We start from the raw sequence: 26664 nt of genomic DNA, 5'->3' as shown, positions 1-26664 counted from the left end.
TCCACAAAGGAGTGAGACAGCATGTGTTTTCAAAGCACAAGTACATTATCAACTGTGCTGGACAATGCCAGACTGTCTCGGAACGGATGCTCCAACTCACACTCTCAGCAGCAGCACATAAAGCCACTTGTTCCAGCTCTCAAACAGCTGCCTCTCGGTGCAGCTTCACTGCCGTCATCATACCTGTTCACCATCTGTTGATTTCGGCTCCCCCTCAGGTAATTTTTCTTTTTGGAAAACACTGTTAACAGGACCCATCTTCCCATTGTATTTTCTGATTCTTGTATATAAGGAAGCTATCAATTTTGATAAGTACTTTTAATCTTCCATCACAGTGAATCATTTCAGTGTAATTAATACTATAGTTCTTTGTCCCTTCTTGAAGGCTATCTACACATACAATCTTTTCTCCTTCCAGCGTTTGTACACCTTTTATTTTTCTCTTTTTCTTGTCTAGCACTTCCATAATGATAGCTAGTTAGTAACAATGATTCATGCTTTCAGCATTTTAAGGATTTTAAAACTTGAATGAAATGCAAAATTAAAGCTTAAAACATAAAGTATGTATTTTAAAACTTTAGCAAGTAGCCACAACTTCTGCTTGATGAAACTATGATAGAAGAGCAGAATGACTAAGGAAAGCTGCACCTTTTGGAGGTTGCAAGTCTTTAGCCAAAGGCTCCAAAGGAGACACGCACTTATCTCTGTCCCACGCCCGTTCTATGAAAGATCAAGCTGGGAGTAAGTCAGAGAAGGAATTCTCTGACCATTTTTGAGACTTCATTCACTGGTCTTTCTAAGTATTTTCTTCCATTTGATCCCAGGGTATTTTTTTTTCTTTTAACCTATGTTTGCTTTCAAAGATTTGAGTGCTATTTTTATCTTTTCTTTCCTTTCAAACTTTTTATTAGTACACGTTTGCAGTACATAATGGTAACATTCATCATGGGGAGTTGGGACATGTGCATAACAGAGCTGAATTCTTGTTATGTCCTTTTCCCCTCCCCTCCACCTCTTGGTCCCTTTCCCCTCTGGTGTCTTTACCATCTTAAAACACAGGTTTGAGATATTTTAAATGGTGAGTGAACAATACTTATAAATACATAAGTAAAAAGTAGTATCCTGAAATACACCAAAACTTCTAATCTGAGACGCTCCACTCTTCCCCTTTCTACCTACACTGTGTAAATGGACCATATATTTTTATTAAATTATTTTAGAATCACCCTAGTTTATTTCACCTAGACCTGTGCTCGCACACCACAGAGGGCTGTTTGTATCATGGAAAGCTCTAAAAGGCTTGCCCTCACTGACCTAGGGCCAGGGCTCCTAAGGAAGGTCTATTCATAGGCTTCAGAGGTCCACGTGCCCTTAAATCACATGTAAATCCTATACACGCACTGGCTTTTTCACAGAGTAGGAATGTTACCTTTCATCAAATTCACAAAAGAATGTAAAATATAAAAACTGGTTAAGAATCAATGACCTAGAGTAATGAGTGGGAAGACTGCCAAGAATAGAAAACAATGGAGACTGAAAAAATAACTTTCAAGAGTCGGATTTATCTGAGTAACAATGAAAGAGTTTTCTTTTAAGTACATGGAATTTGGATAAAATCTCAGCAGACTTCCACAAAAGTTAGACGATGAATGTGTCTGGACCAGAAACTTAGTCCAAAAGGAACCACAGAATAAGATGATTACACACAGAAACAATTCTCACTTAAGGGCCTTTCTGCATCAATCCATCAAAAAGTGCAGCTTACTTGTGCTTAGTAGCACATTAAGCACATGGGACCTAATTCCTTCATCAAACTTTGAAAGAGATGACTAATCCTCTTAGCAGTCATTTTTCCCCATTACCACCTAAACAGTACTGGCATTCCAGAGAAATCCAGTGTTCAAAGCCTTCCTAAGGAAAATACATCAACTTGCACTTATTGCTGAGGTAGGGGATGATGAATAATCTCCTAAAAAGGGAGTTGCCTATAAATAAATTCCACTTTCAACATATGCATAAAGCAGCAACAAATTAGAACAGGAGGTAGAGGGTGAGAATAACAGTCTGCAGAGTACACTCCAGATTTTGTATGCATGTCTGATATGTACTGTTTCTTTATATGAACACACACAGAATTACTCTCATTGACAAAGGATTATAAATCTTCCTCAAAACCTATTAATCCAACCACTTTAGAGATTTGGTTTTGTACAACCTGCAGTCTGCAGCCCATATGCACTTTTGGTAATTAAAAGTAAGTAATAATGATGATAAACACCACACCAGCTGTGCAGTGATTAGTAAGAATTTTCTTGTGCACACCGCCAGGCACTGGCATGTGTGGCTCGAGTGACTATATAAAGCTCATGACTTTATCAAATTAAACACAGGGATTTCCTTTATGACTCCCACACATTCCAACAGAGGCTCACATAAGCACTTTTGTGCGATTTAAACTTGGAGCTATCCATGTAATAACATTGACCAAAACACCATGCATCATTTAACCTTAAAAAGAAAAAAAAAACACAGGCTTGTTTTTCTTGGGACTGTAGAAAAACCACAAGGAACTTTCTTACTGTGTGGCTCAACTGCCTGAAAGCTCTTTTGGAACAAGGCAGGCTAAACATAAATAAACCAAGCGGTATGACCTTGGGTAAGTTAATTTCAACTCTCCAAGCTATAGCCTCATGCATTTACCTATAAACTGCACACAGACCAATACTACCTAACGTAGTGGGTTGATTCAGAGTTTGTGTGGACTACAGCTAGCCAGGGTCTAGAACACCAGGTGCTCGGTGAGTCTTCAGTGCCTCTTCCCTCAGCAGACTGGAGTGCTCAGGACAAGAAGTCTTGCTTTTATTGCCCTATCTGCTCCTCCCCTGTCCTCTGCAGGCTTAGCTCCTTCTGTGAGTAGTATAGTAAACAGATTCAGAGGGAACAATGGCACCGATTCACAAAGGGATACCTAGTGCATTGAAAGTTCAAATCATCCAGAGTCTTTCCCACTCTCTGGAAAAAGTAAAGTAGATTTCTCAGAAGTCCAAACTCAAACACACACTCTTAGGTCATATTGCCAGGTCTCCTTTGTTAGTTAGACCTCATAGCTGCACTGTCTTTCTCATTAGACATGTACAAGGTAACATGCTTTTTCTGTCCGTCCTTTCAGCCCACCCGTACAGTACACAGCACATAGGCAAGCTTAATAAATATTTCTTGAGTGAATAACTGCATGAAAAAAGGCTGTCAGCCACAAATATCACATCATTCAATTACTATCATGAAAAATTTCAGGTGTGTTTTCACCTGAAATTTCAGATGTGTCATACACATGCACATATTCAAAAGAATAACATAATTAATTCCTATGAACACATCTCCAGACTATGTCCATTACTAACCAATGGCCAATCTTCAGACAGTCTGTAGCCCACATGGTTTGATACAACCCCTAAGACTGCCTTAAGCAAATTCCAGTCTGATCTTTAAGAAGCTTGGGGTGAGGAGGCATGGCTCTCCTCCAGAATTCTAACTCTGCTCTTACAAGAAATGTTTGTCTCTCGGTGTTCTCAATGAGAAGGCTCAGTATGTATCAATCAACAGAACTCACTGCTGTCTCATCAGGAGTTGCTCTGGTTACCAGAGCATCTAGGACAGCAATGAAAGTGAAAAGCCAAACTCTTCACCTAAATCAACAGATTATGGAATACCTTTAATTGGACTGCTCAAGATATTTAAAAAGTCAACCATTCCACAAAAATCTGCACAAGAAGAAATAATGACCTTAAGATAGCTCGTGAGAGGAGGGAGATGGTGTGCATACCAGGTAGCATGCTCATCTGAATACTGCAGAAGGCTGGAGATCACTTTAACCATCTTTTACACAAAGGTTTTGAAGGAGAAAAAAACTGAATAGGTCCAGGGTCCATGTGGCATGGGCACTACAAAGCCCACACTATGGGGAGGGGAGTTCAGCTGAGGAAGGGCAGCACAGAGCAGACATGATGGTGCCTCCTAGAGGAAATGTGGGCCCCAAGGACAGTGCTCAGTGGAGCTTAGGCGAACCCAGAAATAAAGCTAAACAGAACTGCTCTCTGTCCTTCAAGGTCACGCTCAAAAAGGAGTCAACCAACTGGAAAGCTAAAGCAAGGAGCAGTTTTGAAGGATTCTACATCCTGTGCCAAATTGATCCAGTGACCCCAAAACTGTGTGGAGTGTAATTTACTTAACCTGTATGGATCACAGTCTTCTAGATTCCCAACCTGCTCAGAAAATTCAATCCCATACATACATACATAATACATATGTAATTGTATTAGCATAATAATTGTACAGGTGTAAGGTACAATGTGATAATACGTGTAAACAGTGCGTGATGATCAAATTAGGGTAATCAGCGTTTCCATCTCCTTAAACATTTCTCCTGAGTTGGGAAATGACCACTTGCACTCACCTACTTCAGTGGGAAACACTTGCAAAGCACAAGAGGAAAGGCTGTAAATCCCAGTGGCAGAGAACATCCTTGTGGGGTAGAAACAGGACCTCACTCACCCTCACCCCTCAGATTCCCCACCTTAGCAGTGTGATGATTAATCTGTCAATTTGATTGGCTTAAAAGAGACCTAGGCGATTAGTAAAGCACACTTCTAAGCCTGTCTGGGTGGGAGCGGGGGTACCGATGTGACCCTAGGAACTACACCTGGTCCCTGGCTGTCTTCCTGCTTTCTCCACTTCCTGGTTGGCGTGAGTGGAGCAGCTTTCCTCCATATGTTATATGTCAAGTACTGTGCCGCAGTGAGGGCAAAGCTGACCAACAAGGGCACCCAGTGTGCCGAACAGACTGGACACAGCAGGCCTGATGCTGTTATCCTCAGAAAGGCAAGCCTGCAAAGCTGGATCTGGGAACCTGGAAGACAATCCATTCTGCAAACTCATAAAAAATCAACCCAAAGTAGTTAGGATGGCCCACCGTGCCAGAGTGTTTGCACAAAAGTATGCACAATGTTACACTGAACACCTACTTGCCTCTGGGACTTTGGAATTTTGGTAGAGGCTAGGCAAAGGATGCCCATGTGACTAGCTCTCAACAAAAATCCTAGGCAGTCTCTGAAGAGCTTGCTGGACAGAAACATCACACACATGTTGCTCCATTTGCACTGACAGGGGCTCTGCACTTTGTGACCCTTCTGGAGTAAGGACAGCAGAAAGAAGCCTGCGTGTGCCGACCCAGGCTGTTATGGTGTCAACTGTCTTTCTGTCCTCCTAGCAGGCTGCATTACATACAGGTGTGAAGACAACTTTATGCTGGGCCACAGGCATCCTTCCAGAAAGTTTCCAAACATGACTGTGGTCTTGAGGAACCACCACACACAAATGAACATACCCATACACACAAGCATGCACATGTACAGCACACTCCGAGGAACAAAGAAATAGGGGCTACAATTACTGCAGGACACTTGGTAGAGAGACTGCTTCATTGAGCAGCCATTCCAACATTAGGTGACAGTAGAAACTGAAGGACTCACAGGAGTCTAGAAGTAGTAGAATTGTTATGTCCCAGTTTGCATGGGAAACTGAATTGTTTGAGGAGCCACTACCTGGCTACCATTAATTAGCCAAAACGTTCAGTGAGGTAGGACACTGTTGTTTGCCACTCTAAAGATGTAGGAGCTGAGATACTAGCATATGACCACCTATCAGTTATCCCTGACTAAATGACTGTATTCCAGAAGGTGTTTCATTTGGGAAAATTTCAGAGCAGTATTCATACGAGGTGAGGAGCTCACATGGTAAAGACCTGACCATGACAGAGGCGACTTCCTTAGCCTTCTCTCCCAATTCCACACTCCTACAGAAAGCCAAAGACCAGCATATCTCAAAATAATGTACAGTGGCCATCTTTGATTATTTAAGCTATGGGATTATGTAAATCGTTATAGGATTACTTGCCTGTTTTAGTGTGGGCTCATACTTCCCACTGCCGAACTGAGGAGTTACTATTTTAACGCAAGGTTTCCTGGGTAGCTGATCCCACCCAGATGAAAGGCAAGGGCACACACTGCTACTTCACAGAATAAAGCACAAGTCAGAGACAAGTGGCCCCTCGCCCCATCCCCTTCCCATTTCCTATGTGGAAGCATTAGGAATAAGTCAACACCAAAACACAAGAAAGACTGCTTCTCCAGACGTCCGAACTCCAGCTTCTCTAGGATTATAACAAAGCTCTTTGTTTTCTTGTAGGTCTAGTCTAGGGTCGTATCTTGAGAGTGCCCCAGATTCCTGACAATGTGTATATGTGTGCATACACGCACACACACAGACGCACACATGTACACATGCATGCTTCTTTTGATATAGAACAGTTTCTGGGAACAAAACCAAAAGCTTCCCTTAATCTTCAAAGTGGTTACTAATGTAATGAAACCTCAGAACTAGCTAGGATAAAAGGCTATCAGATGTGGAAAAGGACTTTCAATGCCAACTGACCAAATGGTAGACCAGAAGACCAACCAGCTGGAACATAGGAAAGGGACAGTGTGTAAGAAGAGGGGCTGAGATCTTGGAAAATAATGACTTAATAAAAAACATTATATGGAAATCAAGAGAAAGGTAAAGGTTTAAGCTAGAAGTAGCCTAAGATGAAAACTGCAGAAGAGGATGTAAGACGTTCTAATAATAAAATTACAGAAAAGGCAAGAGGTTCAGGTTGCAGGGCTTCATAAGAGCAGTTTCTACTAACTGGAGGTCACCAGGAGCCAAGGCTGCAGCTTCCATACCTCATCCATTCATCTCCCGCTGAGGGGTTACAGGTCCTCCTCGCTGGCTCACTGCCTTCCTGTTCTGCCTGTACTTGACCCAGCCCAGTGACCCAGAGCTCAGGGGCAATTTCACAGCAGCTAATTCAGTTTCTCCAAATCCGTATCTCAAACTTCTGGGAGTCAGTCAGATTCAGCTCCGACTCCAGTTTCACCCCTGCGAGTGTTTAGTCTGCCTGTCACCAGCAGATCTGGAGAAGATGGGAACCAAGTCTTCCAAATGGGGCTGGAGAAGCTCATCTCCATATTGAGCAGACTCAGAGAGACTAGGTTTTCACCCAAAGTAAATACTGTACCAAGCCATTATGGAACACTATGGACTGAGGAACTCAGAGGAGTAAAAAGGGTAGTTACTGTGATTTCAGATTCTAGAAAAGTATCCTTCTCCCAGCTCTGCCCGTCTAGGAAGTATCAAAAACTCAGGGGTGGGGGAAGATTTCTATTCAATTATGCCAGTATGGTGCAAATGGCTATATAATTTGCATATGGTAGAGACTTCAATATTATCCTTATTACAGCTTGAGCATCCATATTCTGAAAATCTGAGCTCTGAAATACCCTGAAATACACTGACTCAATACTCAAAAAGTTCTAAATTTTGCAGCATTTTAGATTCTGGATTAGAAATACTCAACTGGCAGATTCTCTGCAAAAATATTCCAAAATCTGACAAATTCTGAAATCTGAAACATTTCTGGGCCCAAACATCTTGATTATTCAACATGTGTATCAATATAAACGTTTATCCTTAATTCCAAAGTCTTTGCTTAAAAGCATGTAACTTCTCGCAATCTATTTACCCTTCAGAAAAAAGTTCCTTAAATATCACTGAAGTGGCACTTCCTGTTTACATTTTCCCACTTTGGTGTAATCTTAGATTTCTGAGAATATTTTCAAACATCAAAATATTCTGTTTCCAGTGACTAGTGCAATGCACAACTATCCCATAACTGCTATTTATGAGCATCAGTTTATAGTGGTCCAGCCTACTAAGCTGTGACAATAAAGATTAAGAAATACCTTCCTCTTACAGCCATTTAGAGTGGAAGGAGGCTGACAAATGCCCCAAAGCCAGATAGTTCTGGGCTTGAATCTCAGCAAGGTATGATCTTGGGCAGATTTCTAACCTAAGCCCCACTTCCTTCATTTGTGAAATGAGAATAATTATAGCATCTAGGTCATACAGTCATTGAGCAAGACACTGGATGCATCCACAATGTCAAGTACCCAGCAGTGTGAGAAGTTAACGAATGTCAGGCGCACTGCTCCTGTACTGATTATGCTGGCAGAGATGGTGACGAAGATGAGCAGGAGGAAGCAGGTAACGGGACTTTGCTAAAGCTTTTCCCAGAGGTGACACTCAGAGGCCTGACCTGCCTGATGCCCGAGTGGAAGACGCTCTCAGATGCAAGGTGCCCACTGAGAGCACACTAGAGTGACTTTGAGGGAGGAAAGGCGGCCAGTTCAGGAGCTACTTCCCTGTCATTTCCCGCCAGGCTGAAAATCAGTTAAACCCTTGGTTTTCTCCAAATGCAAACCAATTATCCTAGTCATTTAATACAAAATGTGATTATCCAAACTTACCTGTCCATGCATGGGTTAAAGACAGAGGCCTTAGAGACGGACAGCCTGGGTTCAGACCCTGGCTCAGCCTCTTTCTATGACTCTGAAAAAGTTAACAATCCTCTGCGAGCTTCACTTTCCTCATGTGGAGAGGAGCAGTGAGATGCACCTCATTCCTACAGCCACTCTATCATGTGGTGAGTTCAGGTATTCACATTTTACAGGCAAGCAAACTGGCAATGAGATTAAACATCACCCAAGTCACACAAAAGCCATAAAACTTGATGAAACTGTGATTCCAACGCAAAGCAAAGGGTTTTACTTTAGGGCCCACTATGCTACGATAGTCTCTAGATCACTTCAGTGAAAATCCATGTGATGAGCTAAGCATAGGCCAGGCACGTAACCATCTTTCTCTCTATGTTGAATCTTATAATTGTTAATGTTCCCAATGTTATCTTGAGAGCTATGGGAGAGATGTCCTGAAAGATTTATTTCACAAAGAATAAAATAGTAAGCACCAGAGCCATGCAAAAAAAAAAAAAAAAACAAAAAACAAACTCAAATACATTCACAATAACCTCTTCCTACCCAACGACCGCTCAGCCCACCTGCATATACATGGAGCCCACCCTCTCAACTCCTTGATTCTTGTTCTCCCTCCCAACTTCTCTTCACGGTGCAAGGGTTATAACTAACAAATGAGAGGAAGGAAAACATCATACCATTCACCGTTATTCTTCATTCTGCAAACGCTGAGTGAAGGCCAAGTTGGAAGCACTAGGTGATGCTCTGAGGGCTGTCTTTGCGGTTTCCATCTGCTGCTCCCTTGGCAGAGAACTCAGAGTGGGCAGGACCTGAGAGGTCTGTGAGCCTTACTCCATCTCCCTGATTTATCTCTAACATGAACACATTCTCTTAAAAATATTATGGTATTTTTCCTTCTGCTGCATCAAAAGCTCACTTCCTAGCAAGTTCTGCTCCCTTGTGAGTATGCCCTCTAAGACAACAAAGAATGAAAGAATCAATCTTCTCCCCTCCTTATTAAAGCCCTTCCATTTTCTGAAGCCTGCCCCACTGCTTTGTCTACACGAGGTGCTCAAGTACTGTAGAATAAATCATTTTCCAAGTTTTCTCTTAGCAAACTGCTCTATTCAGATGAGAAAATATTATCTACCAGAATTGGGAAGAATTGAGAACCAGATTGGCAAGACAATCACATCATTATTTTTCTTTTCTCCATTAAGGAAACAGAAGGCAAGACAAAGATTTTTGTGCTTTTAAACCTTGTTTAAAAACACTCCCTAAGCCGGGTGTGGTGGTGCATGCCTGTAATCCCAGCACTCGGGAGGCTGATGCAGGAGGATCATTGCATGTTTGATACCAGCCTGGGCTACAAAATGAGCTCAAGGCCAGCCTGAACTGCATACTGAGACCTTGCCTCAAAAAAACCCTCCCCAAAATGCAAGGCAAAGATGACCAAAAAAAAATGTACAGCCGCCAAATTTCATGGCAATGCCAAAAAGACCAACATTCACGAAAACCTGAGTGTAAGTAAGATTCTGAAAATTTGCCAAACATTCTTGCTGTTCGGTTCTGACTTCTACACTAAGCAGTCCTTACTCAAGACAGATGTAAGGCTTTTAGAAACTTTGCAGTAGTAGTAGTAACTGCTGTTGTTGCTGTTTAAGACATCCACCCATAATAGGATTCTATGACCCAAATATCCTTAGAGTAAACCAAAACTGCACACCACCGTGAGAATCCAATCAGTATTTTCTCAGGCCACTTTATGCCTTGAACGTTACACTTTCTAGCCTTAAATTCTCTTACAACTTTGTGCATCACATCTCCAACTGCCTACTAGGTTTATCCTGCTGGACAGCCAGGCAATTAAAGTTCAGTACAGTATAACCTGAATTCATCCTCCCACCCAAGCCCATTTTTCCTTATTTTTATTAATGATATCAACATTTCCCAGAATGGAATTTTTCTAACACTTCCCTCTGAGATGCCCCACAAATCAGCGGCTGAACTAGATGTTCTTCACCCTGGGATTCCCCATGGGATTCCCCATGGGATTCCCCATTCCCCTAACCATGACCTTTATCTGAGCCACATGCCCTCTCACCTGGTCCTTATTCCCCTACTTTCTGGGTACAATCCCTCCTATCGCAGTAAGTTGTCTGAAGCAGTTTATTTGAAAGCTGTAAGAATTAAACATACAAGTCCTGAAGTAATAGTCTCAGCCTCCCCGGCCTGAATCTCTTTCCCACTCATCTCACACCATTTCTCCCATGTTCCAACAAGAGCCGTGTTCCCAGAACACATCCCCCTTCTCTGTGCTTCTCTGATGACATGATCTCCCATACCTGAGAAATCGTCAGACATCTCCACCTGTTCAAACTCCATTCTAAAACTTATTCAAAGCACTCACTCAGGGAAACTTGCCAGATTCCCTCTAGGGGGATACAAATTCTTCCCTAAATTCAGCAGCGTTCGTTCTCTCTCTCCACCAAGTCTCTACCAAGTTTTATAGCCCCTTTTGGACATTTCTTCTTTCCCCTGCTGGGAATCACAGTCTGTATTTCCTCCACATCTGACACACAGGACATACAGGGTGGGGTGTGGGTGCTCTGAATCAGTGTATAACAAGTGTCCATTCTTAAGAACAAAACAGGCAAAACTCAAAAATTCTAAAGCCCAACCTCCATTTGAAAATCCTTGCAAAGCATACAGCACCCTTTTTCTACCTGAGAAACACTTTTCTGGTTTGCAAGGGAAGAAAGACCTTGATAATATGTTTGACCCATGAACGTATCTTTTAAAACAACATCTTAACGTATCATGTGTAAATGAAGCCAAAACATATGCAGCACATTTCCTATGCAGTACATATGAACTTTGTAAAACAACAACAACAGAAAAAACAGCCAAAAGGCTGAGGGAAATTATGATCCCCAAAGCAGATTAGCAAGGGATTTTCTCCTAACTCCAAAATCTAGCTAGTGTTATCTTACTTTCTTATATGAAGTTTCCTCTTTGCTCTAGTGACTTTCCCAGAGAACATTTTTACATTCTGGGGAAGGAAAGGAAAGAAGGAAGGAAAAGAAAATGTCTCCCCACTTCTCACCTCCCGATGCCTATGTGCTCATGGAGACTAACTCGGCCTGCCACTTCCTTTCCTCTCCAGTGTACCCTTTTATTTCCGTGCCCTCATCCATTATTGTAGTCTTTCCTTCCTCACAAGTCTATTCTCTCTCGCTTTTCTTCTCCTTCCTTTCGCTCTTTTTGTTCCCAAGCATTTACTGAGGGAACTACATCCTGTCTTGCCACTTCTGAATCAACACCAAATCTTTGCGGGAGATCTGTGGGTTTGTTGTCAGGGAAACCAGTATCAAACACAGATACCCATGTCCACATGAAGTTCCTCTGGACAAACACCCTCCTCAGCGTAAAGATTCCTCCTCCTAGCAGGGCCAGGACTCTGAAGATCAGGAGCAAAGAGCAGGCACTGGACATGTACAAGAGTATCCCACAACAATGTCCTGCATGAGTCCAGCTGAAAACCTAGAGCCCATGACAATGCCCCCCACGAATCCAACTAGAGGCCTAGAGTCCATAACAATGTTTCATGCAAGTCTGTTTCACGGATCTGCACTGGGAATGCCCAAAGTCAGTGGTGGAAGCAAGAAATTCTGTGCCAGTGGGATGAAGGACCTGTGCTAGCAGGCTGAGGGATCCGCACTGGAGCCAGGAAGCAACGAAGTAAAAACCAGAGCTTCCCTGAAAAGTATCACAGTCATCCTCAGCAACAACGAGGTCCCGAGCTCCTCCAATGATGAGAACATCCAAGTCTATATCAGGAAAGCCAGCATGACAAGTTTCTCCAGGACACTGAACAGTGCACCATCTTCCCTCTGGAGCCAGGACGTGATGCTCAAAGTAAAGACCAGAGCTCCCCCAGAGTGAACTGTAGCCATTCAGTCACAACAAGGTCCTAAGCTCCTTCAATGATGAGAACAGCTGTGTTCGTATCAGGAAAGCCACTACAACCAGCTCCTCCAGAAGCAACAGCTCCCTAACAGCACCTCTGCTTCCTCTCCAGTTCTTCTTTTTATGCTGTTAGCAACAATCCTCAGGTGGGCCCTTTTACACCTCGCAAGCACCTCACTGATTCAGTTTAGACAGGTGTTACAAGTTGACCACCAGTTGTCAATTCACCACAGGGAGTATATAGCTCTATTTCCTGTCTCATTCCCATGCCTTTAACTCCCTCAAAATGTACTGAATGTGTTAATGCACTGGATAAATATTCACTGAGCACCTACTATTTACCAGGTATAATCCTAAGTATACAAAAGATCTCTGCCCTGAAAAGGTTAGCAGAGAGAAACAGTCAGCTAAGACAGTAAGTTACACAATCTATTAGCCTGGACAAAGTATTATGGCTCCCACCCCAAACTGACCACTGTCTACCAGAGGCTATAAAATTTCATCTCTACATTCTAGCGCCTGTTATACTTGGTATACAACACAATCTCAATTTTTAAAAAGCCTTTTAATACACAACAGAGTGGTCATTTTAAGAGTTTTCAAATTTCTTGTCTTACAAATGGAAGCAAAGAACGTTATCAGCAAGTCACTGAACTATAATTAGTAGAACAAAAAAAAACAAAATCTAGAAGCTCTTAAAGAGTCTACAGTGTTTTTTTAAATCACATCTTCCCTGGATTATAGAGACAAAAGTCACAAGACAGGTCAGTTAAAAGATTATTGTTTTTAAACCAGAGTCTTAGCTCAGAGCCCACAGGTTCAGAGAAGTGGGGGAACCCCTGAAATCGTGAGCACTGTTGAGGGGAAATAGGCAGAAAGGCGCACTTTCCTGTGGAGAGAGGGTTAGTTATGTCGGTCAGCCTCTTAGAGGTCTGTGATCCCAGAAATACGAAGAAGCACTGCTCTAAAGCAGAAATGCTTTTGAAAAACTCTGTCTCCCACTGTTAATAGTGAAAGTGTGCTCCTGCTAATCCTGTTAATCCCAAGTCAGCACCTTCACTTTTCTCAGTAGGTAGAAGCTTTATCCTGAGGGCGTGGAGACAGGGGGCAAACAGCACATGACGGCCTCATGAACCATGCCACACAGCAGTGTCTGGGACCACCGCCCACACGTCCACCCAGGGAAGTTGAGAAAACTGTTTTAGTGGATACCAGCGCTCCATATTCTGAAACCAAACACAAATTGCCATGGGCGGACCTAACACTAGCAGAGGATCTAACTCCATCCTGCTTTAACTATTATAAACAAACACCTCTCGCATGTGAACGAAACCTTCCCCTATGTTCTAGCTTGAAGCTCTGTGTGGAAGTTAGTAGATATAGAGGAGACACCCACTCCCTCAGCCAGCTGCTTTCCTTGCTGACTGATTCATGGGATCCTTATGACTGCGAAAACTCAACAAATATCAACAGCTACGCAACCATTTAAAAAGGTCCCGTGGGTGATTCTGATGGCTCAACAGGGTTAAAAATTCTCAGTTTAGAGCAGGGATCTACCAGCATTTCTATAAAGGGCCTGAAAGCACATATTTCTGCCTTGTGGGCTATCCGATCTCTGTTCTAACTGCCCAACTCTGTTGATACACACTCAGATATGGGACTGAGGGGAAAAAAATAATGCTCTAAAAAGGATCACAAGGTCACAATAACACATGCTGTGGAGGCTGCCTAGATATTCTGAATTAATGCAAGAAGTTTACCTTTCATGGTCGTTTTGACTTTGGGGAAGAGCCAGAAGTCCTACGGTGCTAGACTCAATTAATACCAGGGAAGAGGACACACCACTGTGTTCTTATGATCCTGCTGATACGGCTGTGTCCAGACATCCTCCCCTAAAGCCTCATGCAGTCATAGGTGGGGTTTTTCTAAGGTGGCTGGATCCAAGGTGTGTGATGGTGGAAGAGTGTGACATGGGGTTAAGGGTGCTCCACCCTGGGAATGGGTGGCACCACTCAAAGGGCAGGCAGCCTGAAGGGAATATAAAAAGTCAGGCTTGGTTGCTGCTGATGCTTCTTCACTTCTCTGCTGCCTTCTGCCTGCCACAGACTGGTTCTCCTCTGCTATGCCACCCTCCTTTGGATCCAGCCAAATATGGACTGAAATCACTATGAACTATGAGCTGAAATAAACCTTTCCTCCTTTAACTCTGGACATTCTCAGCTCTGAGAAAAGACAGACACCTGCCTTTCTGTGTGAAGGCCCTTGGCAGCAGCATTCACCCTATCTTTTGTATTAGTGCTTGTCTGCAGGACATTCTGTTCATACTCATCCTGAGAAGTAGGTAAAGGTACTCAACATATTGTGATTCTTTTTATTCCCCTTCCTTTCCCTGTCTCTCCCTTTCCTCCATCTCAGATGCCCTTTGCCAAAGATCTTCCTGTTTCCTACATCTATATTTTGTTTCTAAGTTATTTATATTTTGTGTTTTTCTAATAAGTTATGTGATACTTAAATTGTGTGTCAGATTTATTTCACTATTATGTCTCAAGATGCATTCATTTTTCTACAGATGACTGAAGTTTATCCTTCTTTATGGCAGAGTAGTACTTCATTGTGTATAAATGCCAAACTTGACCTATTCATTTCTTGACGGTCATATAGGCTACTTCCACGATTCACCTGTTATGAACTGTGCTGTTACAAACAAAGAGTTGCACTTATCTCTGTGACAGGATGTCTTTTAAGTCTTTTGGGAAGATACCTAGAAGCATTCGCTGTGGTTTTTTTAAATCACACCTTCTAAAGACACTAAAGAAACAGGATTTGCACAATGCTTCAGAAAGTGATAAGAATGATAGGTAGTTCTAAAGAGAGGGGAAATAATCTGAGGAGGACTAATGGCAACGTGTCTTCTACAGTAGTAAATTTTTTACGTTTAACCATTCATCATATATTTTGATCACATCTTGTAAATGTTGCACAGTTCACAAAAACTAAAATGTGAATCAATCCAGATTCCCTTCGATGGGCAAACAGAAAAAGAAACTGGCATATATGCATGATGGAATATTCTGCCATAAGAAATAATGAAACCCCATCATTCACAGCAACATGGACAGGATAGGAGGTCATTATGTGAAGTAAAGTGAGTGAGAGCAAAAACACAAACTCCACACATTCTCACTCATTTACAGGAATCAGTGAGTCAGTTTGTGGAATAGAACAGGACACTGGTCACTAGAGACAAGGAATAGCACGAGGAGCGGACAGAAAGAAGTTCAGTACAGGGCACTGAACACAGCATAGAGCAATTATTTCTGGTTCTTCCTCAGCACAGTAGAGTAACTATGTTTTAAAAAATCTATGATGTTTCAAAATGACTGGAAGAGTACAAGATTCTTAACACATAAAAATGCTTGTCTGAAGACAAGAAATGCTAATTATCCTGATTTTATTACTACACATTGTACACATGTATTGGATTACTGTAATGCACCCCAGAAAGACAAACAAACATTACGTCTCAATAAAAATAAAACAGAACAGGGTTTCCCAAGGATATGATAAGAGAGAAGAGTACAGTGAAGCTGTCTGTGCCCTGACCCCAGGAGTATGTGCTCTCAGCTCCCAGCTGGCCAGCCATGCTGCTGGAGGCTAGAAGGGGCTACCCTTCTCCAACTTCCCCTTCACTTGCTATCCACAACAGCTGGTCCAGCCAGGAAAGTCCTCTGTAGGCTGGGTGCCCGTGGTAACTGCGGAGCAAACAGATGCCTGCCCTGGCCAGCAGGTTTCGGGGGAGCCTGGCCTCCACACGCACTCAGCGACACTCATCGCCCTTTGATAGTTTGGATCCTGAGTGTCCCCCCAAAGGCCCCTGTGTTAAAGGCTTAATCCCAGGTGGCCCTAAGTGTAAGAGGTGGGACCTAAGGCAGGAACTTGGGTCACTGGGGACTGGCCTTGACTGGGCTCTCTGGACCGGCCCCCTTTCCCTCGCTGGGGCTTGCCACTCTCCACAAAGGGAATAGCTGCTCTGCTGTGGACTCCTGCCCTGAAGTTCCACACTCCCACAGGCCCCAGGGCAACGAGGTCAAGCAATCAAGGGCTCTGAACACATGCGCCAAAATAAACTTTTCCTCCTTCAAAGTTAATCTATCTCGGTTATTTTGTCACAGCAAAAACAATTTTCTTCCTCCCTCTGAAACCCTTTTAACTGTATTTGCCTTATTTTCTCTTATTTTCTAAACCGCAAAGCTCTAACCTGATCAAAAGTTCAAGGGTGCTGCAGCACACAGAAGTTGAGGGAGAAATCCAAGGCTAGGACTGAGAACAACAACACAAAAAATCCAAACTGACTATCACGCAGCCAGTATTCATCTACGTTTGGATTAAATATTTCTTTTAAGACCAGGTAAGGTTCAGATGTGCAAGCACTCCACCAGAGAACTTGTTAGGAACAAACTCATCGTAGCAATGAGGGAGAGAAGGAAGGCGGGCGGGCCAGAGATGCAGAGAAAAATGAATCTGAGAGGATAATGATCATTACACAGTGACCAGACAAAAGAAAGAACTCTCTTGAGGAGGGAAAAAAAAGACCATTTTACCTTTTCGTGGTTTTCAATTAGAATCTCCACAACAATATTCTGAAACTTCAGATCCATGATGGCAGCAACGGTTTCTTCCTGTGGCCTCATCAGCGTTGGTCCAAACACCACTCCTAAATTTGCCACAGTCATTAGATTCTGCTTGGAGTGATTGGAAACGCTAGTATTGATGAGGGAGGGGAAAAAAGATCTGTTTAATGAGGGGGCTAGAATCACAGAATGCACAGAATTATACAACTCTGTTCCCTTAGACACAGGACGTCATGCAACTCAACCTGTCGTAGGTGTTTCCCTCTGGCCTCCCCAGACCAGACCACACCCTACACGCAGAGGCCGCAGCTGCTGTCTTACTTCTCCTTCTTGGTTACAACACCCTGTCTTGCCGCAGGTCATTATACTCTCACTTCCAGGGACTGTGTTAAGGCACCTGTGTTAAGAATTAGCCTCACAAGCCTATGGCGCTTGATCAGAGCACCCTGCTCGCTCCTGAAGCCTAGCATCGTTATGCAGTGAACACTACAAGCTCACCACCGAATTCAGGTCTCAGTCTCAACACAAAGACTTCATTCCCAAAGAGATCCAGGGCCTCACATTCCACACATATTCTTTCCCCCTGACTGTATGGGGGGGCGGGGTATTTATCATCTCAAATTTTTTGTATTTTAATTGTTATCTGTTTATCTTTTCCCCAGAGAAAGTAAGCTTCATGAAAGTACGGACTTTATCCTGTTCAAATGTGTACCCACTGGCACTAAAAGACATTAAATAAGTATTTTGGGATCAAATAAATGAATAGTTATATTTCTGGCAAGTCACAATATCCTCAAGCCTTCAGTCTTTCTTTGTGTAAGAGTTCTAAAACAATGCTCCTTGCCTTCGTCTCACCGCCAGAATTTACAGTTACAAATGATCAAAGTCATTTACATTTGAAAACAAGGCAAATTTCCCCACTGAATTATTAGATTTTGTTTGCTTTTTAAAGACGGAGAAAAAAAGAATGGACACCGTGAAATAACTGCCCATTACTGGATTAAACTTAAAGGCCACGTTCAAATTGAGAAGTTAGGTAGGTGTGAAACCAAGCTACATTTGCTAACAGTCTCACAGTTCCAGAACCTGCATGTGGGGCAATAAATATATAACACTCTCTTCTTTCACTTCAGATCAAACCCTGAGTTGCTGGCAGTGATGTTAAGCAAATAATTATACAACTTCATGGAAACATCATATTTCACCACTCTTGTCCAAAACACACAAAATGAGTCAAACGTCCGGCCTGCCCTTCCAAGAGTGGTCCCTGGTATTGTGTGTACAGCTTCGGCTCTAGCGCGAGAACGAGGCACGGCACCCTCGGCAAAGTGGACAGTGTGAAATGAGGAAAAGAGCCTTACTTTGTTAAGTGTTTCACCAAAATATCCAACATTTCTTTATTCTTCTCTGGAAGTTTGTGCACCAAGAAATGGATGGCATTGACTCGAGATTCTGGGCTGCCACTTTCTGCGAAGAGAAAATGAAAACAGTTAATAGAGTACTCAGAATCAAATAGTTCCCCCCAAACAACTATAACAGTGTACTCGTTCAGTATCTAAAAATAGTGTGACCTTAGTTTGCCACCTTCAAAAGTGAACAGAAAGCCTATCTTTCCCACCATTATTGACCTATTGCCCTGGCTTTGGCTATCAGGTAATGCTCACGTTGCTGAAATTACCACCTTTCTCCCAGCTTGTGTCTGACAGCGGACGGCTCCGACAGCTTCTCCTGCCTCCATGTATGCTTCAAGTCAGCTCATGGCTCACTTGATGGGGTCCCGTCAAGGGAGCCCACAGTGGGATGCAAGCCAGCTACCAGCGAACAGATGATTCCCTACCAAGGTTTTCACTGGATCTTCCGAAGAGACATGCTGAAGTTCTAACTCTGAGGACCTCAGAGTATGGCTTGATCAGTTGTGGTAAGACAGGGAAATAAATGTATACTTAAAAAAAGAGTGTATACTCCTACCACCCTAGAAATGGAAGGCACGGCAAGCCTTGTTGGGCCACAGAGGGCAGGCCTATGATGGCTAGCTGGTTGGGAGGATTTCCTTAAGCTCTGAGGCAAAGGAGCTGTCCCCAGTCCCCTGGCACCTGACCCCAAGGCACTCAGGGAGGAGAACACTGGCCTGGAGCAAGAGAGCCCAGCCTGCTGGAGGGGCTAAGACTGCATGGTTTGCAGATGCAAAGCACCCTGGGGTTTTTGTCTCTAGGAACAGGGCAAGGCCAGGAAGAGGCAATGAGGCCTCAGATGTCAAATTATCGGAATTCAACACCACCCTTAATACATAGCCCTACTGGGTAATAGTCCCTGCAGCTGTCATGTAAGATGATCTCAGGAGGGTCCCTTACTTCCGCAAGATTAGTGTTCTAGTAAGAAAGCAAAGACTGAGGGAAGATGGCCAAGGAAAAGCAGACACAAGGGAGGACGTCATGCAACAACAGAGGCCACGACCAGAGCGAAGACTGCAGGCCCAGGAACTGGAGTTTCCAGGAACCATGGAAAGTCAGATGGCAAGAAAGGATCCTCATCCTTCAGGCACCAGGGAGAACATACCTCCAGTTCAGACTTCCAGCCACCTCAACTATGGCAAAAGAAAACTCTGTTTCCAGTACTTCTGTCTAAAGCAGCCCTGAGAAACTAACATATTCCCCACGCCCCTTAAACTCTGGAATTGCTATCAGGTGCTCCTATTACCAACATATGCAGATCCCTTTATTGTGTCCTTGATGGGGAAATTATCAAGCAAATCAATAAAATGCTTATTAATGAAGATAAGGTAGTTTTCAAGAATGTCAAAATGACTTGGTAAGAATTAGGTGCTCAGTTTATTGTAACTTTTAGTGAAATTGTATTTTTTTTTTTTTTTTAAAGAAAATTAAATGCCGGGCATGGTGGTGCATGCCTGTAATCCCGGAACGCAAGAGGCTGAGGCAAGAGGATCATTGTGAGTTCGAGGCCAGCCTGGGCTACAACAAAGTGAGCTCAAGGCCAGCCTGAACTGCATAGTGAGATCTTATCTTGAAAAGACAAAAATAAACAAATAAATAAATAAATATTAATATCTGTTCTGTGAAATTTTAGGTAACACAAAATAAACCAAGTTAAAACAATCACTAAAAACTGAAATATGTGTGAAATAACATGCAATCAAGACTTATAAAGAACTTATACAATCAATCCAAGGCTGAGAGTAGAAAACCCAACAAGAAAAAGCAAAACCAACTCCATATAAGGAATGTAAACATTATGGACTGCAAACATATACTGAACAAAAAGGTGGGGGTCACAGTAATGGGGGAGGGGTAGGGAGGGAAGAGAAAGAGCATGAAAACAGGAATTAAGATCTGTTCGGTACACTCCACACAAAGAATGTAAACGTTATGTAATACACACATGTACTAACAAACTAAGAAAACATAAAATACATTTTGCTATTAAAAGCAAAACAGGCAGAACACTAGAGTAGAACTTCACAAAAGATTTATACATCTGAGCAGTAAGCATAAATATGGACTTAAACCTTCATTAGAAATTTTTACAGAACAGTAAGAAACTACCACTTATCCACCAAAAGAGCTTTTAATGAGGACTAAGCTTTGACAAGAGTCTGAGGCCACTCCAACTTTTTATACGCTGACTAGGTAGGGATTTTTGGGGGTAGGGGTATGCTGGAGATGGAACCCAGGTTCTCAGAGTACAAGCCACTGAGCTACACCCTCAGCCATAGGTGGAAATGATTAAATGGCACAACTGCTCTGGAGAAAGTGCTCCGCAGTATTACTAAAGCTGAACAAACAGGCCCTGTGACCCAAAATTCCACTTTATTCATGCATAACATGGAGATATGCAAATCAATGTCCATTAAAAGACACACACTAGAATGTTCACAGCAGCAATCTCTGGAAACACCCCAAACTGGAAGCAAACCAAATGTCCATTCATCATAAAATCAATAAACGTACTGTGTTCTATTCACACAATGGAATGCAATGAAGGTGAATGGACCAATGTTTCCTACAGTATGGATGACTCAAAAGATGAGCAGCCAGATTAGTCATTTGACTCCACTCACACGAAGTGTAAATGCACCACCGCCAATATGAAATGTGTGAGAAGTTGGGATAGTGGTGGTACCTCATAAGAGTGGACAGTGATGAAGGGCTTCTGAGGTTCTGATAATGTTTCATTTCTTGACCTGAGGCTGACTACATGCATATTTGCACTTTAAGGATATTCGTTAACTGTACACATTTGTGTACAGTTGTTACACTTTGACAAAATTTGCTTGAATTAAAAATAACCCATAAGAAATGTCACCATAGAGTAAGCTGGTAGATCTTCACCTTATGTACAGCTTTCCTTGACGTTAAGTGGAGCGCCACACCATCAACTTTATGACCATTCAAGTTGCTCCTAATGTTTGTAAAGTCGAAGGTGTTCCAGTGTGTACTCCCTGCAATACTGTCTGAGAGTAAGGAACTAGGATTTACAAGAGAATCTTCAGACAGTTACCTCTAAAAACAATGGAAGCAAAGAGGCTAAGAAACTAAAAAGCATTTGATGAAGCAGAGCACAAACAGTTCAGTCATATCACCAAACAAAAAACTTTTAAATACAGACTACACAGCATAAAGAGGTAATAAATTATAGCCCAGTTCAACATCTAGAGTTATGACCACGGCACTCATCAGTATTGCAGAAAATGAAAGCAACAGAAACAGAACTTCATTCCACAGCTTTGACTACAAAACAATTAAAGCAGAACTCTGAAATAGTAGTCAAAAATTTCGAAGGATTTTAGAAGGATGAGAATTGTGTGTTTCAAAAACTAAAAATATTTGAAAACTTTGTACTAAAAGGCTACTTCTAACTCAGGAGTCTATTTTAACATTAATAATTATCTTTCTCCAATGAATACCTAGTTTAAATTTTTTTAGAATTCATTACCTACTCAGAAACACAAGCTATAGAAATTGTTTCCCATCCTCTAGGGATAAGGTCCTTCATTTCTAAAAACAGTATACTCAGTTTAGAAAAACAGAGTCAAAACCTTCCACTTTCTTTCTTAAGAGACCCTGTGCTGCTAGCCCAAAGCAATTCTTTGAAATCAAATACATCTTTTTCCAAGGTGTTTTCTCTTAAGAAAGAAAGAAAGAAAAAAAAAAAGAAAAGACAAGACAGAAAGAAAGGAAAGAAAGAAAGGAAGAAAGAAAGAAAAGTACTTCAGTAAAGCTTGAAATAAAATACTTTCCTCTCTTTTTATTTATTTCTGACATTAATCAGATCTTTCTATTAACAAACATTTTCCATATGGCTACAATATAATTTAAATCTTTGCAAGCTTTTCCAAAATAAATTACTCCAGGTACATACCTATCATCCCAGCACTCTGGGAGACTGAGGCAGGAGGATCACAAATTCGAGCAAAGAATAGGCAACTTAGTGACACCCTGACTCCAAAAAAATAACAACAAACAAACGGAAAAGGCTGGAGATGTAGCTCAGTAAAAGGCCCTGGGTTCAATCCCAAGAACTACAAAGAAATAAAAGTTATCTTCATCTGCTTATGCTGTATGTATTATTATATTTTAATTGGTACTATCTGACAAAAACTGAGAGGCTTAACATTTTTTAAATCTATAATAATTAATTATATACTAAATTCCTGAAATTTGCCAGGGAATTATGAGTTTACTGCAATAAAAAAAAGTATTTTAACCGTGAAACTTTAAATAAGCATTTATCATATTTTAATATCTATTTGCTTATGATACTATTACAGTTAACACTGATAAAAAGAGAGGATCATACTTATTGGAACTTCTCAAAGATACACAGGCAGATAAATGCTAAATCTTTTCATATTGAAACGCTGTCAATCATGCTGTAATTTAAAGAAACATTTCCCAAGGGACGACAGAGCTTCAGTCAAGAGACACCAAGCATTCCACCACTTCTGAGGTCTCTGTCTACTATGAAATGAGTACACCACACTAGGGGACACAGGTGCCCTTAAACATTCTATTCCTTTGGTTTCCAGTTTCTGAACGCTTCCCCACCAAGAATCACATGATTTTGCCTTGTTCCCTATGCAGATTTACCAGCAAGGATACAACACTCTGGTTAGGCAAACACCAATGCACTGGACCCTGTAATACTCATGTTTCTCATCAGAAATGATGAGAAGGCATCCAGGCTTTACTTGTTCTGCTTGTGCTAGGTTTAATGTGAATCCAACTCAGAAGTAGGGCTTCAAGCTCACCAAAATGACGTATCAGGACTCCGAGGTTACAGGCAGACACAATCTTTTGCCTTCCTCTAAAGACCAAGTAAACTGGATTTTTATCTTATAATTTTCTATACCAAAATCCAGCACCGTATGGGATTCTCACAGAGTGGATGTTCTCTAGGATCCTTCCAGTAATTTGAACAAACTAGCTAACGGTTTCACTATTTCAATTTTCTGAAAGAAAAACAATTCTTTTGTTTCCAGCCTATTTAGCATTCAGTACTAAGTCAGTAAATTCATTTCTTTTTGGAACAAGGGACCAAAAAACTTGGCTTTCTGAGATGACAGTAACAGCAAATGCCCAGCCCCCCACCAGTATACTTTAGTTTCTTAGCTGCCAGGTAATACAGTAGTTCCTGTTCCAGTTCCGGTTGCTTCTGTCTCTTAAAAATGGCTGGTCACTATAATGCACATTGTATAAACCAATCCCCAACAGACAAGCCATTCTGCCTCTGTAATTTCTGCTTGCTTATCCCATGTAAGCCCCAGAGCACAAGAAATCAGGAACTGATATTCTGTAAATAATCCTGATCTGTGCCTATCCACATAAAGAAATGTGCCTCCAAATCCTGGGTGCTGTTTCAATCTTTTTGCTTGCCATTGCAACAACACAGAAAGGAAATTCGTGTTTGTATAATGAACTCAAGAAATTAACTTAGAGGTTCTCAACAGAAGACTACAGGAAAGTAACTGATGACAGAAAACTAAGGGAGCCAGGGAAAACCATCAGGACTCCCAGCAGGAGGAGAGAAGAAACAAGCTCAACACCACAGAACAGATGGGAACCACAGCACATGACGGAAAAGAATCAGAACTTAGTTTCCATGCTGGTATGTGAGGCGGTAACAAAGACCGGTGAGGCTCGATAATTTTAGCAATCAGCTTAGCTAATAAGACATTTTAGCAAAACAAGGTAAGCTGTGCCATTGTTAATGGAGAATCATAACTTAAACCATAATCCCCATTTTCTAACACTATTCAGAGGGGGAGACTAATTTCAGTCAATGAGTTCTGTAACTGTTTTATTCAACATATGCAAAAGATTTGAGGATCTGTTCCCTCATTCTCTCTTAAGTACAAGAATGGTCCTCATGAGAGGCAGGAAAAATTAAACTCTACCCTGGAATCCTTGGATCCTGAAAAGAAACCCATTTAGCACATGTACTTTTTCTCGTTAAATAAGGTTACATTCCAACCACAACTGAACTTAGTAAGGCCCATGCCAATAATCACAGTAGCTGCAGTACTCCTTTGGAACAGTTCTGTTATTTAATTCATTATAAAGACTATTATAGAATCACCGCAGTCAGGAAACAAAACACAAAGTACTGGTCCAACAATGAATCTCTTGCAGTTGTACAATTCTTCGCATCACCAAGTTCAAAAATACCTTCAACAAAATCTACCTGGACTTCATTATCTCTTTAGAAGTTCCTAAAAGGTAGGAACTTCCTTACCTAGTAAAATCCACTGATATTAGAATGTCAAACACTTTTTTTCCAGTTATAGGTATTTGTGACACTAACTTTTGATAATTAAAACTTTATTTCATAATCACGTTATCTTTCTCCATCCTCCCAAGGATTCTAGATTAAGCTGGCACCATTCTGCTTTTTCCAGTCTCTAAGGCAAACAACATGAAACAATTGTCCTCCAACTAAGTTTAATTTGTCTTTCCCTAGTTTGCCAAAAATGCCACAGGGAAGAAATCAAAACAACTAAGCATTTGCTTGAGGTTTTGCCAAGAAAATTTTCCCCCACTTCCTTGATTCCTTGATCACATAAATTCTCTTTAAGGGGAAAAAAAAAATTCTTCATCCATGTGGAAACAAAACTGAACAGAACCATATTCTTGCCTTTTCCAAAAACCCGTTTTATAGGTGTAGTCCAAGGGCGCCTACACATTGCTGGTCTCTCCAGTGTACCAGTAACTTTAGCCTGGCTGGAGGAAAGACCTCACAAGTAGACAACCTTTAAAGCCATGTTCAGGCGGCAAGCACATAGGACCCAAAGGGACTGCTCTAAATTTTTCAACAGATTAAACTCTGGAACACATCCAAGGGGAAAAAAAATAAAAGGAAATTAAAATACCATTTCAGCTACTGTCAGCGCACCTGTGCAAACCAATACTGGAGGGTTTAGCCAGGGGAACTGGGGTTTTGATTTGACATTCAGTTCCCTATGAATCTGGTAGTTTACTTAACATGTCTCAACCTTCATTTCCTTAAATATTAAATACCAAACACCAGGATACTTCAGAAGACTCAGATGATTAAACAGTATATGTCAATTATAAAAAGTGAGCTGTATGATAAAACAAAACAAAAAAGCCTTATGTGAGTATGACTCACAAAAATCTAATCACAAATTAAAATTCCACCAATTACAGGCCTTTCTCTTTTAACGTTTTATCAGATATAATTCACTCTGTTAAATATTGTTTGGGCTTCTCGCATTATCTCATAATATTCCTTCTGTCTATAATTTCCATTCAAATGTCTTTGTAAACTATCTCTAACCCACTAATCTCTCCAAATCTGCTAATCTCTCCAACCTCCTGCAAGCGAAATACTTTTGTGTTCTGGAAGCATTCTGTTCATGCAATTATTATATATTTTATAGCATAACAAGAAGCACATATGCCCCAATCCTTGCTAAGAAACTGCTCCTAGGGGCAGGAATTCTGTCATGGGTCTACATATCTAGTACACCAATGAATTCACACAATAAAGAATAATTAATATTCATGAATGAATGAATAAGCATTGTCTTATTTTCCCAGGGAACAATCAGCCACCTTCTAAAGTGATTTCTATTTTTAACAGAACACAATAACACTAAGATAAATTTTTCATATGGAAATTTTTAGTTTATATACACTGCAAGACACAAAACTCTGTCTGTACCCTCTACAGAATACTTACTGGCTGGAACAATGAAATCTCCATGTAACTCATAGGTCATGAGAGGTTCTGGAAGACTCCTATATAAAAAGAACAGCTCAGAATTACCAGACGAATCCAAACAGGACACCTATGTGTTTATTTTCTTCACAAAATGTTGTTAAATTTGTTGTGCATCTCCTAGTTAATGTAGAAAAGTTCTCTAGGGAATACCTTACATATCAAAAATATACATAAATCAAGTGAATTGCTATATTAACTGCTATTTGTACCAGGTACTATCAAAGCTTAAGCAGCCACAAATCTCTATCAGCTATTTTATATCTAATCTTGGAAAGCACCTTTATGAACATCTAGTTGATGTATGTGACTTTCTTCCATACACATATTTAAAGGCAAAAACTCTATCTAACCAAATATAGGCATGTAATTTTGAGAATCATCTTTAAGATGTTAAAGGG

General features: G+C 41.4%; 1 protein-coding gene across 1 annotated transcript in view; it reads right to left on the bottom strand.

The window, feature by feature from the left end:
• The window catches only part of Arhgap10 (Rho GTPase activating protein 10), a 295503-nt gene that overhangs the window by 69585 nt on the left and 199254 nt on the right, over positions 1 to 26664 (bottom strand). The window contains exons 18-20 of the mRNA XM_013522864.1: positions 26225 to 26283; positions 18370 to 18475; positions 16979 to 17138 (exon numbers count right to left, since the gene is read on the bottom strand). Coding sequence (XP_013378318.1) covers positions 16979 to 17138; positions 18370 to 18475; positions 26225 to 26283 — 325 coding nt within the window. The remainder of the gene's footprint in view (positions 1 to 16978; positions 17139 to 18369; positions 18476 to 26224; positions 26284 to 26664) is intronic.

This window comes from Chinchilla lanigera, unplaced genomic scaffold (assembly GCF_000276665.1).
Source record: "Chinchilla lanigera isolate Chin_1 unplaced genomic scaffold, ChiLan1.0 scaffold00070, whole genome shotgun sequence".
Lineage (NCBI taxonomy): Eukaryota > Metazoa > Chordata > Mammalia > Rodentia > Chinchillidae > Chinchilla > Chinchilla lanigera.
Note: the sequence above shows the minus strand (reverse complement) of the source record. Positions and strands in the feature narration are given on the sequence as shown.